At 50.2% G+C, this 13,769-nt stretch overlaps 1 protein-coding gene across 2 annotated transcripts in view; it reads right to left on the bottom strand.

The window, feature by feature from the left end:
• The window catches only part of BMP7 (bone morphogenetic protein 7), an 89,157-nt gene extending 75,742 nt beyond the window's left edge, over nucleotides 1-13,415 (bottom strand). The window contains exon 1 of one of the 2 annotated variants that reach the window (XM_087445090.1): nucleotides 12,478-13,415. In XM_087445090.1, the coding sequence (XP_087301216.1) occupies nucleotides 12,478-12,895 (418 nt within the window). In that variant the 5' untranslated portion in view covers nucleotides 12,896-13,415. The remainder of the gene's footprint in view (nucleotides 1-12,477) is intronic. The other variant, XM_004430245.3, reaches the window with a different exon arrangement.
• Between the last annotated feature and the right edge of the window lie 354 nt (nucleotides 13,416-13,769).

Raw genomic sequence — 13,769 nt, 5'->3', positions numbered from 1 at the left:
GAGGGACGAAAGAGGAGGATACAACTCAGGCTTTTTGTTTTTACCCTTTCCCAGGTAAAGGTTGCAGGCAGTCTAAAGCAGGAGTCAGCAAACTTCTATCACAGGCCAGATAATCAATATTGTAGGCTTTGAGAACACACAGCCCCTGCTGCAACAACTCAGCCCGTGGCCACAGGATGCATGGTGTGCAAGGTGTGCAGGGTGTGCAAGGAGCCCCAGACAATACGGAGACGAATGGGAGTGTGCCAGTAAAGCTTTATAGACACCGGAATGGGAATCTCATCTAATTTTCACATGTCATGAAATATTCTTCTTTGGTTATTTATCACCCTTTTAAAAAATGTAAAAACCATTCTCGCTCACAGGCTGTACAAAAACAGAGCAGACGGATCCGGCCCGCGGACTGGGGTCTAATGCAAGCCGGCCTCCCTGCTTTCGGCGGCTTTTGAGCTGCAGGGAGACGTGGAAAATGCAGCTTCTCTGCTCCCCACCCTCCCCCCAGTAAGTTACCGGCCGAGAGCGGGGAACGAGGTAAGAGAGAGGTTTGCCTTATTTCCTCCTGAGAGTAGTTGGAGGAGGAAAAAAAAGAAGGACCAGTTCTAAGCATGTGTTTAATAGTCTTTTAGTATCATCAGACAAAAGACGCTGAGAAAATATTTTGGTTCCCCGGAGACAATGCCTGCTCTTTAGAGATCTGACCTCCATCTCCGTCTCCAGGGTGTTTCAAACCCAGGCAGAGCTGGGTTCCCAGGAGAGGGCTCACGTTTTGATTGCAATCTGTGCTCCTTTCAACCGGAAAATAACCCATCAGCCTAGCAATGCTGACTTCCCCACTCACCGCCATGGGCCAATGGGTCTGCAATAATGGTTCTCCAATCAATTTCCAAGTTTGAAGAAAGTTACCCTAAACCAGTGGTTCTCAACTGGGGGCGATTTGTTCCCAGGGGACATTTGGCAAGGTCTGGAAACACTTTTGGCTGTCACAGCTTTGGGCAGGGCTGCCACTGGCATCTCTGGTGGGTAGAGGCCAGTCAGCATCCTGCAGTGTCCAGGACGGGCCCACACAGAGAACCGTTTTTACTTCAATAGTGCGAGGCTGGGAAACCCCGCCCCAAACCTACCTTAAAAAGGCACTTCCAACTTCCTAGGGTGTTTGAGCCACAAGAGATTTCTGGATCCCCACCCCCCAACCACCAGTATATTAAGACAATGAGAAGCTCAGGGTTTGAGTAGGTATAAGGCAAGCTGCTTCATTTATTGTTTCCTCCTAAAGGAAATGACCAACCAGTGCCTCCACCCTATAAACATTTACTAGCGCTAGAAGGTTCTGAGGCCCCACTGCCATTTTTAAGGGCTTCTCTCTCAACAAATGTCAGGTCGAGCCGGTCAGAAAGTGGAACCTGAGAAGGGGGAAGATGGTGGGAGGCATTTACAAAGCTCAGGACCAAAAGGAAAACCGAAAGACCTAAAACGACCTCCCTACCCCCTCTTTCTTGCCCATAAACAAATGGCGGCTTTATACCGGGCATCTTACGAACGGAGGCAGAGAGAGTTTTAAAGGCCTTGGGGCACAGCCGTGCGGGGTTTCCGGTCGCTGGCTGAGTCCTCGTCGTGTGAGCGGGTCTGTAGATGAGTTATCGGCCTTTGGGGTGTACGCCCTGGGCACGCTCTGAGCCTGGCTCTCCGGGACCCAAGCTTTGGAAACAGCGACACCACCAAAAGTCACCACACTTCATCTCCAGTAGGCGGGTTTTCTGGTTCGCTGGGGCTTGGAAAAAATGTAATCACAAAGAAGAACGCAGAGAAAAATGTAACAAATCTCCAGATACCCACAACTAACAGGCAACAAGAGTTAATATCGGGGTTGCCCCCTTTTTCTAAAAAAATTAACTTTTTATTTTAGAATAACTTTATAGACTTAGAGAAAAGTTGCAAAGATTGTACAGAGTTCCCGTGCACCCTCACCCAGCTTCCCCCAACGTTAACATCTTCCATAACCACAGGATGCTTGTCAAAACTAAGAAATTAACATCAATGTTTCACTATTAACTCAATTCCAGACTTTTTTTCAGATTGCACCAGTTTTTCTACTGATGTCCTTGTTCTGTTCCCAGATCCAATCCAGGATCCCACATTGCACTTCCTAATGGTTTCTTAGTATTAAAAGAAAGAAAACTTGACAGGAACATTTGGAGTTTATTTGAAATTTCTCCCCCATCCCATCCCTTTCCTGCCTCCCCAGAGGCAGCTGGTGCGAGTCCTCTGCCCGTGTTTTCATGGCCTTACTACATATGCATAAACCTACAAATGATATATAGTATTCTCTGGTGCCCTTGTGTGTGTGTTTTGACACATTGACAAATGGTTACACCCTAAACATCCTTCTGCAACTTGCTTTCTCCCTCTTGACGTTCTGTTTTGAGTCTATGTTGATACATGAAAAAGAAGTCCTTAAATTCCCTTCTGGTTTATTACAAATTTATAAATAAATTTGTTACAGATTTATTTCTGCTCGTGGACATTTAGACTGTGGGTGATTTTACGCTATTACAAACAATATGCGATATTTATTCTGGTACACATGGTATAAAGGACCACTTCATGGTCTTTTTTACAGTGTCATGAGATATTGCTATTAAAACACCAATCTCTAGCTGCCTCTGGAATTTCCCCATCAAGGGGGTGTGGGGTGCGTGTAGGAGACCCTGTACATGGACACTCTGGCCCCTTTGCCCTGACAATTATTTTTAAGCCATAGAGACAGAGGAGAGAGGAGTTATCACACGCAGGATGGATACAGAAAGGGAAAGATGCGTGCTGTGCATCTTTATCTCGCTCTTTAGAGCACAGATCCACAGTCAAGGTCAGGAGATCGGCATCTGTTTTGGTGGTCTCAACACCACTCTTCTTGTGGCCCCCCATTCACATACCCCCATGGGGCCCGGAAGAGTGGCTGGCCCTACATCAGCAAGAGCTGGATTCAAATGCCAACCTCACCACTTCCCGGCTATGCAAGTTTGAGCCCCTCAGTTTCTTCCTCCCAACAACAGAATATTACCTGCTTTGCTGAATGCTGAGAGAATTCACTGACGAGCCTGATAAAGTTATTCTACATATATTACTGCTACAGAAAGATCTCAACCCTCCCCCTTGATCACTATGATTTATTTCAGCGATGCATTTAGATAATAAAGGAGTCTCTGAACTCCGTTTCTGGATTCAGCCATGCAAGATCCTGCCTGGACTAGAAGTGCCTTTGAGGCCCAGGAAGAAAAGGCAGCTCTCCCACTCAGGGCCAGACTTCAGGACAAGTCAGTAACCTCACAGCCAGGACAGACGCCTCTTTAGCTGGGACCAGAGTCAGGCTCCTTAATTCCCTGGGTAGTGACCCGGACTAAAGCTGAAGCTTTTGCTGAAAGACAAGTCCTGAAGAGGCGAGTCATTTTACAAGTGGGAATGGAGAGAAGTGGTTATTCTTGTTGAACCACGTGAATACCTCAGTGATGCAAAAGCTTCTAGAAACACTGGTCTCCAAAATGGGGGGCAAGCACTTGGGGGAGGCAAGAGGGATTCATTGGGATACAGGGGGAAAATATTACAATCACAATCAGGTAAATTTCAAGAACTGATGGACATTGGGGAAGATGGAAATTTACTAGCTGGACTCCAACAAAAATCTCTGCATAACTAGTGGATTGAAAACTAAGGGTCTCGTTTCAGTAACACAGCCAACAACTCACTTGTTCTGTTTCCGTCTCTTCATCTTGTGAGACAGTCTTCGCCTACGATAGTGTGGTACAGTCACAGTGCATTTCCCACATCCTCTCTGGTGCTCACCTTTCCAAGCAAGCAGTGGAACTGTAAACTTCTGCCCGCGCTGGGTCAGGTTTGACCATGTGACTAGCTCTGACCAATGAAATGTGAGCAGAAGCACCAAGTCACTTCCAGGTGGAAATTTCAAAAGCTGTGCACAATTCACATTGTCTTTCCCACTGGCACCGTAATTGGTGACACGTGAGAGAGTGACAACTCCATCAGCCTGGGGATCTGAGCATCCTCCTGCCCGGCCAATGTGCAGAGCCCCCCACCACCTGTGACGGAGCCATAACTCAATACAAGAGAACAAACCTCTGTGGTTTAAAGCTACCAAGATAGTGGGGTTCTTTGTTATCACGTGACAACTTCATTTATGCTGACTAGACAGACCAAAATTTAGGCCCAGGCCTTTAGCTCACTGATCCCAAACTGCTGAACCACGATTTCTGAAAGACATCAAATTGCATCCCATTGAAAATTTTAGTGATAGCAAAATTAATTAAATTTGTCTTGCTAATTAAGTAAAATTGTAACCTTTGTATTAATTGATAATCATCCAATAGTTACAATATGTATTAATTCACATTAGAATTTTGTATTTTTTTAATCTTTAGTGCCTCCTACTTAAATGTCTATGTTAGTCTTTGTTTTATAAAGTACAAACTATCCTAAAACAGTAGTAGTTATACAATTTATTTCTATTTAGGGTGTATACTCAAAAATTTACTAGTGGGCGGGCCGGCCCCGTGGCTTAGCGGTTAAGTGCGTGTGCTCCGATGCAGGCAGCCCGGGTTCAAATTCCGGGCGCACACAGACACACTGCTTCTCCGGCCATGCTGAGGCTGCGTCCCACATACAGCAACTAGAAGAATGTGCAACTGTGACATACAACTATATCCTGGGGCTTTGGGGGAAAAATAAATAAATAAATAAAATTATTAAAAAAAAAAAAATTTACTAGTGGGGATGCTAGATCAAAAACCATTGAGAAGGATGCTGCCTGAGAGCATCTTCACTCTGTTCACGCACACAGGTACCAATGTCTGAGCACCTGCTGTGCCAGAATTCTTCGAGGAGTGCCAAAGCAGGATTTCTCAGTAAGTATGTCTGAAAAGAGTCAAGAAGAGTCCTTTATCAAAGGCCAAAACACAAGACATTGAAACCACAGAATAACCTGCCTGCCTTTGCGTGCGTTGTTAAATTGCTGACCAGATGAGCACTGGGACCATTACAGGACTATTCTAGGCCGACTGTCACGCTAAGTGCTTAGATTTTTTTTTTTCGAAACTACATGAAAGAAAGAGAGATGCTGACATTACAAGACGGTACAGGCCTAACTCCAATGCTTAAAAACAGGCAAGTCCTCAATTTTGGAAACAGTGCAAGTTTTTATTCACAGCCAATTTAATTAAGCCAGACAACAAAAGATTGAAACTTGAAAGCTACTCTGGGGAGATAAAGACGTGAAAGAATAACACGTGACCTCAAAGATGCAGGGAAACTTAATACTTGCTAAGTCGGATTTTTCAAACAGTATTGAAAGAGCTGAAGGGAATTTATGGGGAGACTTGAGGGAGAAAGCGCACCCCTCATCGCGGGCCCTGGAGACGTTCTCTTTCGTCCTCTGGTGTCCAGAGGCTTCTAAACACACTGAATCCACACAGGGCTTTATTGTAGCCTAGCCCCAGCTGGGGGAGCGGGGCGGTGGGGGGGGGCAGTCTTGCACCTGCTCCAGTAAAAAGTGGGGAAGTTGTGCTGTTCTGTTAATGAATGCTCTGGGCTTGTCACTCCCTTGAAAGGAAAGACAATTTGTACTTTGACCGTCTTCCGGAAAGCGGTAGGAAGAAATACTTCAGTAATGCAATTTTTTAAAACTAAAACTTGTTATTTTGGAATAATTTTTTATTTAGAGAAAAGTTGGAAAGATAGTACAGAGAGCTCCTGTATACTCTCCCTCAAGTTTCAGTGTCCTTAGGTGTAAAATTTTTAAATGGCCACAGATGCAAAAATCAAGAGAAAGAGTCAGCAGTATGCTCTATTTATCCTCAAATAAGTTTGGTGTGCTCATTCAAATTTCATCAGTCTCTGAAAGAGGAGGGAAGTGTGTGTGTGTGTGTCCACGCACACACATCTTTGGGGCCATTTTCACGGCATCTTTAAAATAACACGGGTGGCTTCATGTCAGTATTTTAAGATTAAGTACTCAAAAACTGAAATTTGGACTAACATACCAAAGTGAATAGTGATCCAGCCACCACAATAAAAACAAGAGCTACCATTTATGGTACACCAACCGTGTGCCAGACTCTACACATTAGTGACGTGATTTTGTCTTCACGAGGATCTGTGGAGGAGGGGATTATTATCCAGCTTTATAAAACAAGGAAACAAACTCAGAGATGTTAAGTAACTTGCTCAAGGTCACACAGCTAATATGCAACCATAGTGGAAACAGACACATGGGTTTAAGCTGTGTCTGAAGAGGATCACTGTAGATGCCGTTCCCCTCTCCCTTGCCAAGTCACACCCTCTGCTGTCACCAAGAACTTCCGTTACACGGCGGTGAAGCCCCCCAACCCCCCACTCCATATATCACCCAGAATTAGCTGCAAAGTGTCAGGAAACTTGGCCAGGCAGCCCCAAGCATCAGCAAGGGCTGGAAGCCTTCACCGTGAAGCCCTTTATAGAAAGCCGCAGTTGGCAGCCCCCGCTCCTGCATGGGAACAAATTAACATTGGCATTCCAAACACAGGAAAGGAAGGAAATTGGAAACACAGTTTCTACTTGGCCAGCCCTTTGAAATACTGTACCATGCTACCGACATCAATTAATGAAAAGCAGGGTTGTGCTGAGAGGCTCTGGTTTGGAAATGCATTAACACACGTTAAACATGTTTGTACAGGAACCAGATTATAAGCACCCTGGCTCCAAAACAATAAAGCAATTACCCTAAAACTGGTGCTCTCGGAGTTGTCATTAATTCAATCCACTCCACTCGGATCAGCAAAGGCTTTGCGCCGCTCCCAACAATGCCTTCCGACACAAATGTTGAAAGGACGGCATCGCACACGCTACTCCCAGTTTCACGTAAGTAAGTGTCAAACTTCACGCGCTCCTAATATCCCCCCAAATTATAAACACTCCACTTCGGAGAGGGGAAAAATACACAGCGGCAGCCGTGCTATTCATTGGCCCTGCCATTTCACATCGGGTCCGAGTAATTTTTCACCGGGGAAGGTTAACTATGAAATATCTGTTCCATATTAAGAAATACCGAGCCACATTTTTGTCAAATATTATTTGTCAAATGCCATTTGCTGCAAAACCCAGAATTCAACTGCAGCTGAACACACAGCTAATGCCGAACGGTTCACATAATAGCCGCGGTTGTACATGGGATCATTTGCAGCGAAAGAACCCCCCCTTCCCTGTCAACTGTTTCAGGAATTGGAAAGAATAGCATCTGAAGCTCTGGAATAAATAAAGGACTGTGCCTTGAGCTGCCCCTTACAAAGGACCCAGCACATTGGGAGAACAGACTCGAAACAACCAAGAGGCCAGTGCCTGCTGAACAATTCTGTAAGAATGCTTGAGAGAAAAGATTTGAGATGATGTGGGTGAATCTCTGTATTACTGGCGTGCAATGAAAGAACTGGCTAGTTTCTTGAAAGGCTGGTGTCCTCAGCACTTCACCCACAGACCTACCCACCTGCAGCGGCATCAGGGGTCTAGGCAATGAGCATCACCGATGTTGCCGCCCTGCTCCCTGCCCTGGTGACGTCACCCCTCAACTCCACGTTGATCTGGGATCCATCAAGTCCGAGCAATTTGGGTGTGTAAAGCTAAATGTGTTATCATTTCCACCACAAATCAACAGTTTCTCTGTAAATATTGGTATTTCCTCACCCCATGAAGGCAAGAGGCGGCAAACGGCACCAACGCATTTGATTTAAACTAATTAAAAGCAGAGGGTCATGCAATTCAATATATTGATTTTACCAGTGGGACTTAAATCTTTTATAATAAGTGTGCACAGCTGCAGTGCTCTCCCACCAGCACGTTCTAACGGCTAGTCCTCGCATTCCTTCTGACAATAACGTGACAGGTCCCACACATCCCTGCCTGTGCCCTAACCCCGGTGACACTGACAGAGTGCGTTAAGGCGAAGCGTTGCAGCGGCCTGCCAGAAAGAGAGCGTGTCAACAGCCTCCAGCCAGGTCTGAAGAGTGAGCGCAAAAAAGTTAACATGGCCAGCCGTTTGGTGCAAAGGGCACGCAATTCAAAATATTCAGCTGGTGAAATGGACGGGCAGGCTGGGGAAGGGTGGGGACTGGGGGAGTGTTGGGACACTGATTCTGGCAGTGGGCCAAAGATGACCTTACCCGATAGGGAAAAAATGATATTAAAGCAATATGGGTGATCAATCAACTTAGATGGGACCTCCCTGGAATGAAGTCATCATTTGTCTCTGAGTTCAGCAGACATGTGACATCCACTCATATCACAAGCAACCCGGTGGCCAGGGGATCCGACACCAGCTGTGTTTAGCTGAGCAGAGGCCTGATAGCCTACTGTGTGATGTAAGCCCCCAAACCAGAGCTCACAGAAGCAGTTTCTCCTCTCTATGCATCCAGAGAATCCTCCCTTCGCTGCCCCGAAATAACTTGTCATCGGGGCCACCTCGCCTTCGATGGGCCACTCTACGACCGAGTGGCAACTCTGGAATAAAAACCAAAAATCACCACCCAAGCTGGCATCCAGGGCTCGGCCTCAACCTGCTTTGATTCCAGAAGGGAAAAACAAAGAAGATCAAAAAAGTTCAAATCTGGGTCACAGATATCCTTGAGAGAAGGGGGGAGAAGATCTTTGATTTATATAAGCAGGAAAACGAGGTTTAAAAGAAGTGATTTTGAAAGGGTTACTAAAAACACAGCTGTTGGTGCACTCCTATAGCGAAGGCGCTCTGCAGAAAGAAAGAGAAGAGGGAGAGAAGCCTGTGTGACATCTATATTAACCTCTGGCTGCTTACCAGTGAGGGCCGCGCTCCGAGCGCTGGAATGTGGAACAGCCCTTCCAAATTTTAACACAAGCCAGGTTACAGCTGCAAACGCCTGCGGCCCTGCTCCCTTCCCGGAGCACTCCCTGAAGGAAATTTTTAAACTGTAACAGAATCTTTTTCTAATACTCTACAGTGGTAGGGCCTGTTCTTAAGGGGCAAAAGGAGAGATCTTAATGCCAAACACTTGTCAACAAAAAGGATAGCCAGATGGTATACAAGTCACACTGCAAAGCCTTCTCCCTGCTCCTCTGCTACATTCACAAAAGCCACTTTTATACCCTGAGTCCAATAATGACAGGTTTCCAACTTGCCCTTTTTTTAATTTAGCTTCGAAGATTATACAAATTTGGTTCCTTCATAACCTGGACCAGAGATAAATATGCATCATGCACCCCTCCTGCCAACCAGCTTCTTTAGAAGATTCCAAGAGGAGCTGCTGGATTTGCCCAAAGAAAGAATGGTGGGGGGCTCTCTCCAGATTCAGTCTGCAGGATTCACATTGCCTGGGGACAATTTAAGAGAGGATAGCCTGTTTTGAATTCCAAAATTAAGTCTACACAGAGGAGTCGGGGGCTTGTTAATCCAAACCAGTTTACAAATCTCGCCATTGAACTTAAGAGGCCCAGGCTGGGAAGATGGGAGCTCACTCTGCAGCTCGATCAGAGTTACACGGGGCTTTATCGGACAGGCTGGTCTTTGTCATAAGGTGCAGTCTGAAGTCCTCACTCTCAGCACCTGGTTTCGTCGTAAATTCTCCTCTAGTTCCCTCTCTAGTTTAGATCCTGCTCAGCCTGGCAAAAAGCTTGAATTCCGAGGAGAACGACTTATAGGAACAAAAACCAGTTTGGCTGCAGACAGAAGGAAGGAGAAACGCACCAGGTCTGCAAAAGCCTTCAGAATTCAGTCAGAGGTCCCCCAAGCACACAGGACAGCAGCGGAATACAGTACAGTGGGGAGGGCACAGTGGAGAAAGTCAGCCTCCCCTCAAGATCTCTGTCAATGACCCCCCCAACCCCCCCCCAGGTCCCCTGCATGATAACAAGTAATGGTTTGATATGGATAAGTGACATTTTCTCATTCTTAGAAGTGTGAGACTAAATGGCACCTTTGGAAAACTTTGTAAGTTACAGATCAATTATGATTTGCAATTCAAGGAAAAACAGTGGGCATTCTCAGGAATCTCAGCTTCCAGACGTGTCTCCTACACACTCCCCTTCACCCCTACTGCCACCCCCAAGACCCTCCTGTAGAGAAATTCTGGAGCCATAACAGAATGGAAGGGACAGGCGGTTTATTCCTGCGCTGGTGCTGAGCAGAAATTAAAAGCCCACCTTAGAAGCCTCAACAGGATGAGTCTTGCCAAACTGCAGTCCAGGTCTTCACCCAACTAATCACCTCGAGTTTTAGGGACACGGAGAGAAAGAAAACAAGGTCAGTGCACTCTGTTCAAAGCCACTCCGCCATCTAATTTGGAGTTATGTTCCCGAAAGCAAGACCTGAGAAAGTCAGGACTGTCCCACAAAAGCCCAAAGCCAGCCCGACTGATTAAGAGGCTCAGACAAGCTGGTCTTTGTCCTTTCAAGATGAAAGAAATGGGTCTAACGGGGTTGAAAGGTGTGTGTACAGCCAGAGGAAAACCACCCAGCTGCCCCAAACAAGTCCCAGCTTGCTCCCCCCACCAAGAGGGGGCAAAGAGCCCTGCCCCCAGGTCCCCAGAGGCGGCCAGTCAGCAACCTGGTCCTTCTCTGGGGAGGGGGAAGGCCCAGGTCTGACCATGCTGCTGGTCCATAAGAAGCAGCACTGGGTCTGCAGAGCCTTCCACAGAAGCCAGGGCTTACAAATACCTTTGTAATGACCCCAGCCAGGCTCTGGAGGCCACCACCGGGACCTGCTGCATTCACTCGGAGTCCCGGGTACCCAAGAGAACCGAAGATGCCATGAATCCCCGCCAGAGAAAGGGCCATGTTAAACCCTGGCTTCAGGATGGCTATAGAACTCTGCTTTAATTTACTTGTTCATATGTATGTATTTGGAATTTTTCCTTAGTTTCTGGTATAGGCCATAAATACACAAGGTAAAAAAAAAAAAAATCACATGGATAGACAAAAGTGCAGACAAGGAAAGATCAGACCCCAGCTCCCAATCCCAAAGCCCCAGCCCCAGTTTCGCCCCACCACTCCCAGCCCTAAAATCTATTTCCAGTTCAAAGTGTCTTCTTCCAGTGGGAACGGATGATACACCAGCACATAAGTAACCTCACTGATCTGCACCTTGATTTTTCCACCTCATACATCTTGGAGATTGTTCTGAATCAGGACATATGGAGCCGCCTCCTTCTAAGAGGCTGCTTAGTATAATTTAAACTTTCTTGAAGTTATTTTGGCATCTAAACCTCCCACCCCCTTGCTCGCTGAAACTCGTTTCACTATTTGATTTTTGGCTATTATTAAGGACAGACAATGGCGTCCCGAGAACTCCAGGGACTTCATCAGGAGCCGGAGGCATTAAGGTTGATCCCCGCTTCCCGGCTCCCCCATCCACGCCCCAGGTGCCCAGCGGGGGACTCAGGGTCATTATTCTCCTGTTGACCCAGCGCCCGTGGGCGTGAGTTTGCTGTCCTGACTTCGTTGGGATTTTCGCAGCAAGTTACACGTGTAGAATGAACGCGGCTCAGGAAACAGCGCTATCGGGGCGTGTTATCTCGGAAACCAAATATTTGATCATCAGCCCTACAGCGCGCTGCCGGGGGTTAGTTTGAGCAAGTCTGGTGAATGTGGGGGCACAGATGGAAGGGGAGCAACTTCGCCCCCGGGGCTGTCGCGGCTCCAGGCGGGAGCCGGGTCCCCCAGCCGCCCCCGGCGGCGTCTGCTTGGAGATCCCGCGCCACCCAATCGCCAAAAGCCGTGGTTTGCGCGCTACACGTGATAAACGCTGAAAATGGATTCTGCCCGTCCGGGACCTATCATTAAATATTTAAAATAGAAAGCTCGCAATGGCAACGTTTCTTCTCTAGCTCCAGCCAGGAGAGAGGAGAGCTAGGGGGGCGCCCGGCGGCCAGGAGAGGAGCCCGGAGGCGCTCAGGGCACGCAGCATGCTAAGGCGGGCGCACCGCGAGGGGACAGGTAGGGTTGCCAGGGCGGGGAAGGGGGCGCGACGCCCGCGATGCCAGGGCCAGGCGGGGCTGAGAGGGGCCCAGAAAGGGCGGGAAGGCAGCTCCACCGAGCAGGGCCCTTTAAATCCAGGTAGCGCGGGAGCGCCGGCCGGGCACAGCTCACATGACCCGGCCCCGCGCTTTGAACTGAGCCGCGGCCGGCCCGGCGCCTCCTACTCCAGGGGTGCGGCCGCCGACTTAACCCCGAGGGGCTTCGGACCAGTCCTGCTCTCCCCAAAACTCCCAGAGGCCAGATGAGCCCCGCCCGCCCTACCTGGGGCGCGCACAGCTGGGGGTCCACTAGGACCTGGGGTAGGAGACCCGTTGCCAGGCACTGCAGTTTCACAAATGGCCAGGAGTGGAAAGATCGGCGGGCTGGATGTAAGAAGTGGCTCCCTGTCCCAAAGTGCCTCCTGACCGAGACGCGCCCCCCCCCCCCGCCCTCACTCACCAAGGTTGACGAAGCTCATGACCATGTCTGCGTCGGTGAGGAAGTGGCTATCTTGCAGGCTGGCCAGAGGGGGGCCCTGGGTACTGAAGACGGCCTTGTAGGGGTAGGAGAAGCCCTGGCCGTCGGGCCCGCCGCTCTCCTCCACCGCCATGGCATTGTATAAGTCCAACATGAACATAGGCGCCGAGTTGTGCTTGCCCTGGAGATGGGGGCGCGGGCGATGGGGCAAGCCCAAGATGGAGAGGATCTCGCGCTGCATCTCCCGCCGCTCCTGGCTGCGGAGACGCCGGTGAATGAAGCTCGAGTGCACCTCGTTGTCCAGGCTGAAGTCGGCCAGGGCAGAGCGCAGCAGGAACAGGGGCGCCCAGAGCGCCACAAAGCTGTGGGGCGCCGCGGCGCGCAGCGAGCGCACGTGCATCGCGCCGGCTCTACGCGCGACCCGGGCTCGGGGCACCGGGGACCCGGGCCCGCGCCGCCCCAGGTGGCGGAGCGGGGCAGGCGGCGGTCCACGCCGCTGGGTCACTTGCTGCAGACGGGCCCCGCTGCGCCCGCGCCGGACATGGCCCCTCCCCGGCCGGCTGCGCTCTGCCCGGACCCCAACCGCCGGCTCGGCGCTGGCCCCGGGGCCCCTCGCCCCGCACTCTCCCGGGCACACCGCGGGGCTTGGAAACCGGCTCGAGCGAGCGAGCGAGCAAGGAGGCGGGCGCGGGTGGGAGGAGCTGCCAGCAAACCTAGGAGCCGGGAGAGCGAGCGCCGGGGAGGCAGCGAGGCGGCGGGCGGGCGAGCGAGCGCTTCTTCTTCCCGCTCCTCTCGCGCTCTCGCCCTCGGGCGGCGGCGACCCACCCTCTTCCGAACTCCGGCGCCGAGAGCAGGGGCCCCGGGTCGCTCACCCAGCTCTGCGCGCCCTTGATCGCACGAGAGGCCGCCTCGGGAGCCCGGAGTGGTACGCGCTGGGGCCCGGAGGAGGAGGAGGAGGAGGACGGGCTTCCAGGGGCCCCTCCCGCGCCCGCGGCCTCCCACCTGCCCTCGGCCCCGCCCTCCCCCCAGCTGCACCCAATGGGTTCATTCATTCCTTCCAGTGCGCTCCACAAATATTTACCGAGTGCCCACAGGGTGCCCAGCGCCCGGCCGGACGAAGCGGGGATGCGGAGGGAGGAATCTGAGCCGGCCCTGCCCTCTCCGGACTGCAGTCGAGACTGGGAAGGAGGCCTGAGTGGGACCCGTGGGATTCAGGCTGCGGTGGAAGGAACTGGGGGAATGGGCAGGAATCAGAGAAGGCTTCCCGGAGGAGG

This window comes from Ceratotherium simum, chromosome 21, assembly GCF_057802395.1.
Source record: "Ceratotherium simum simum isolate JZ-2026a chromosome 21, ASM5780239v1, whole genome shotgun sequence".
Classification (NCBI taxonomy): Eukaryota; Metazoa; Chordata; class Mammalia; order Perissodactyla; family Rhinocerotidae; genus Ceratotherium; species Ceratotherium simum.
Note: the sequence above shows the minus strand (reverse complement) of the source record. Positions and strands in the feature narration are given on the sequence as shown.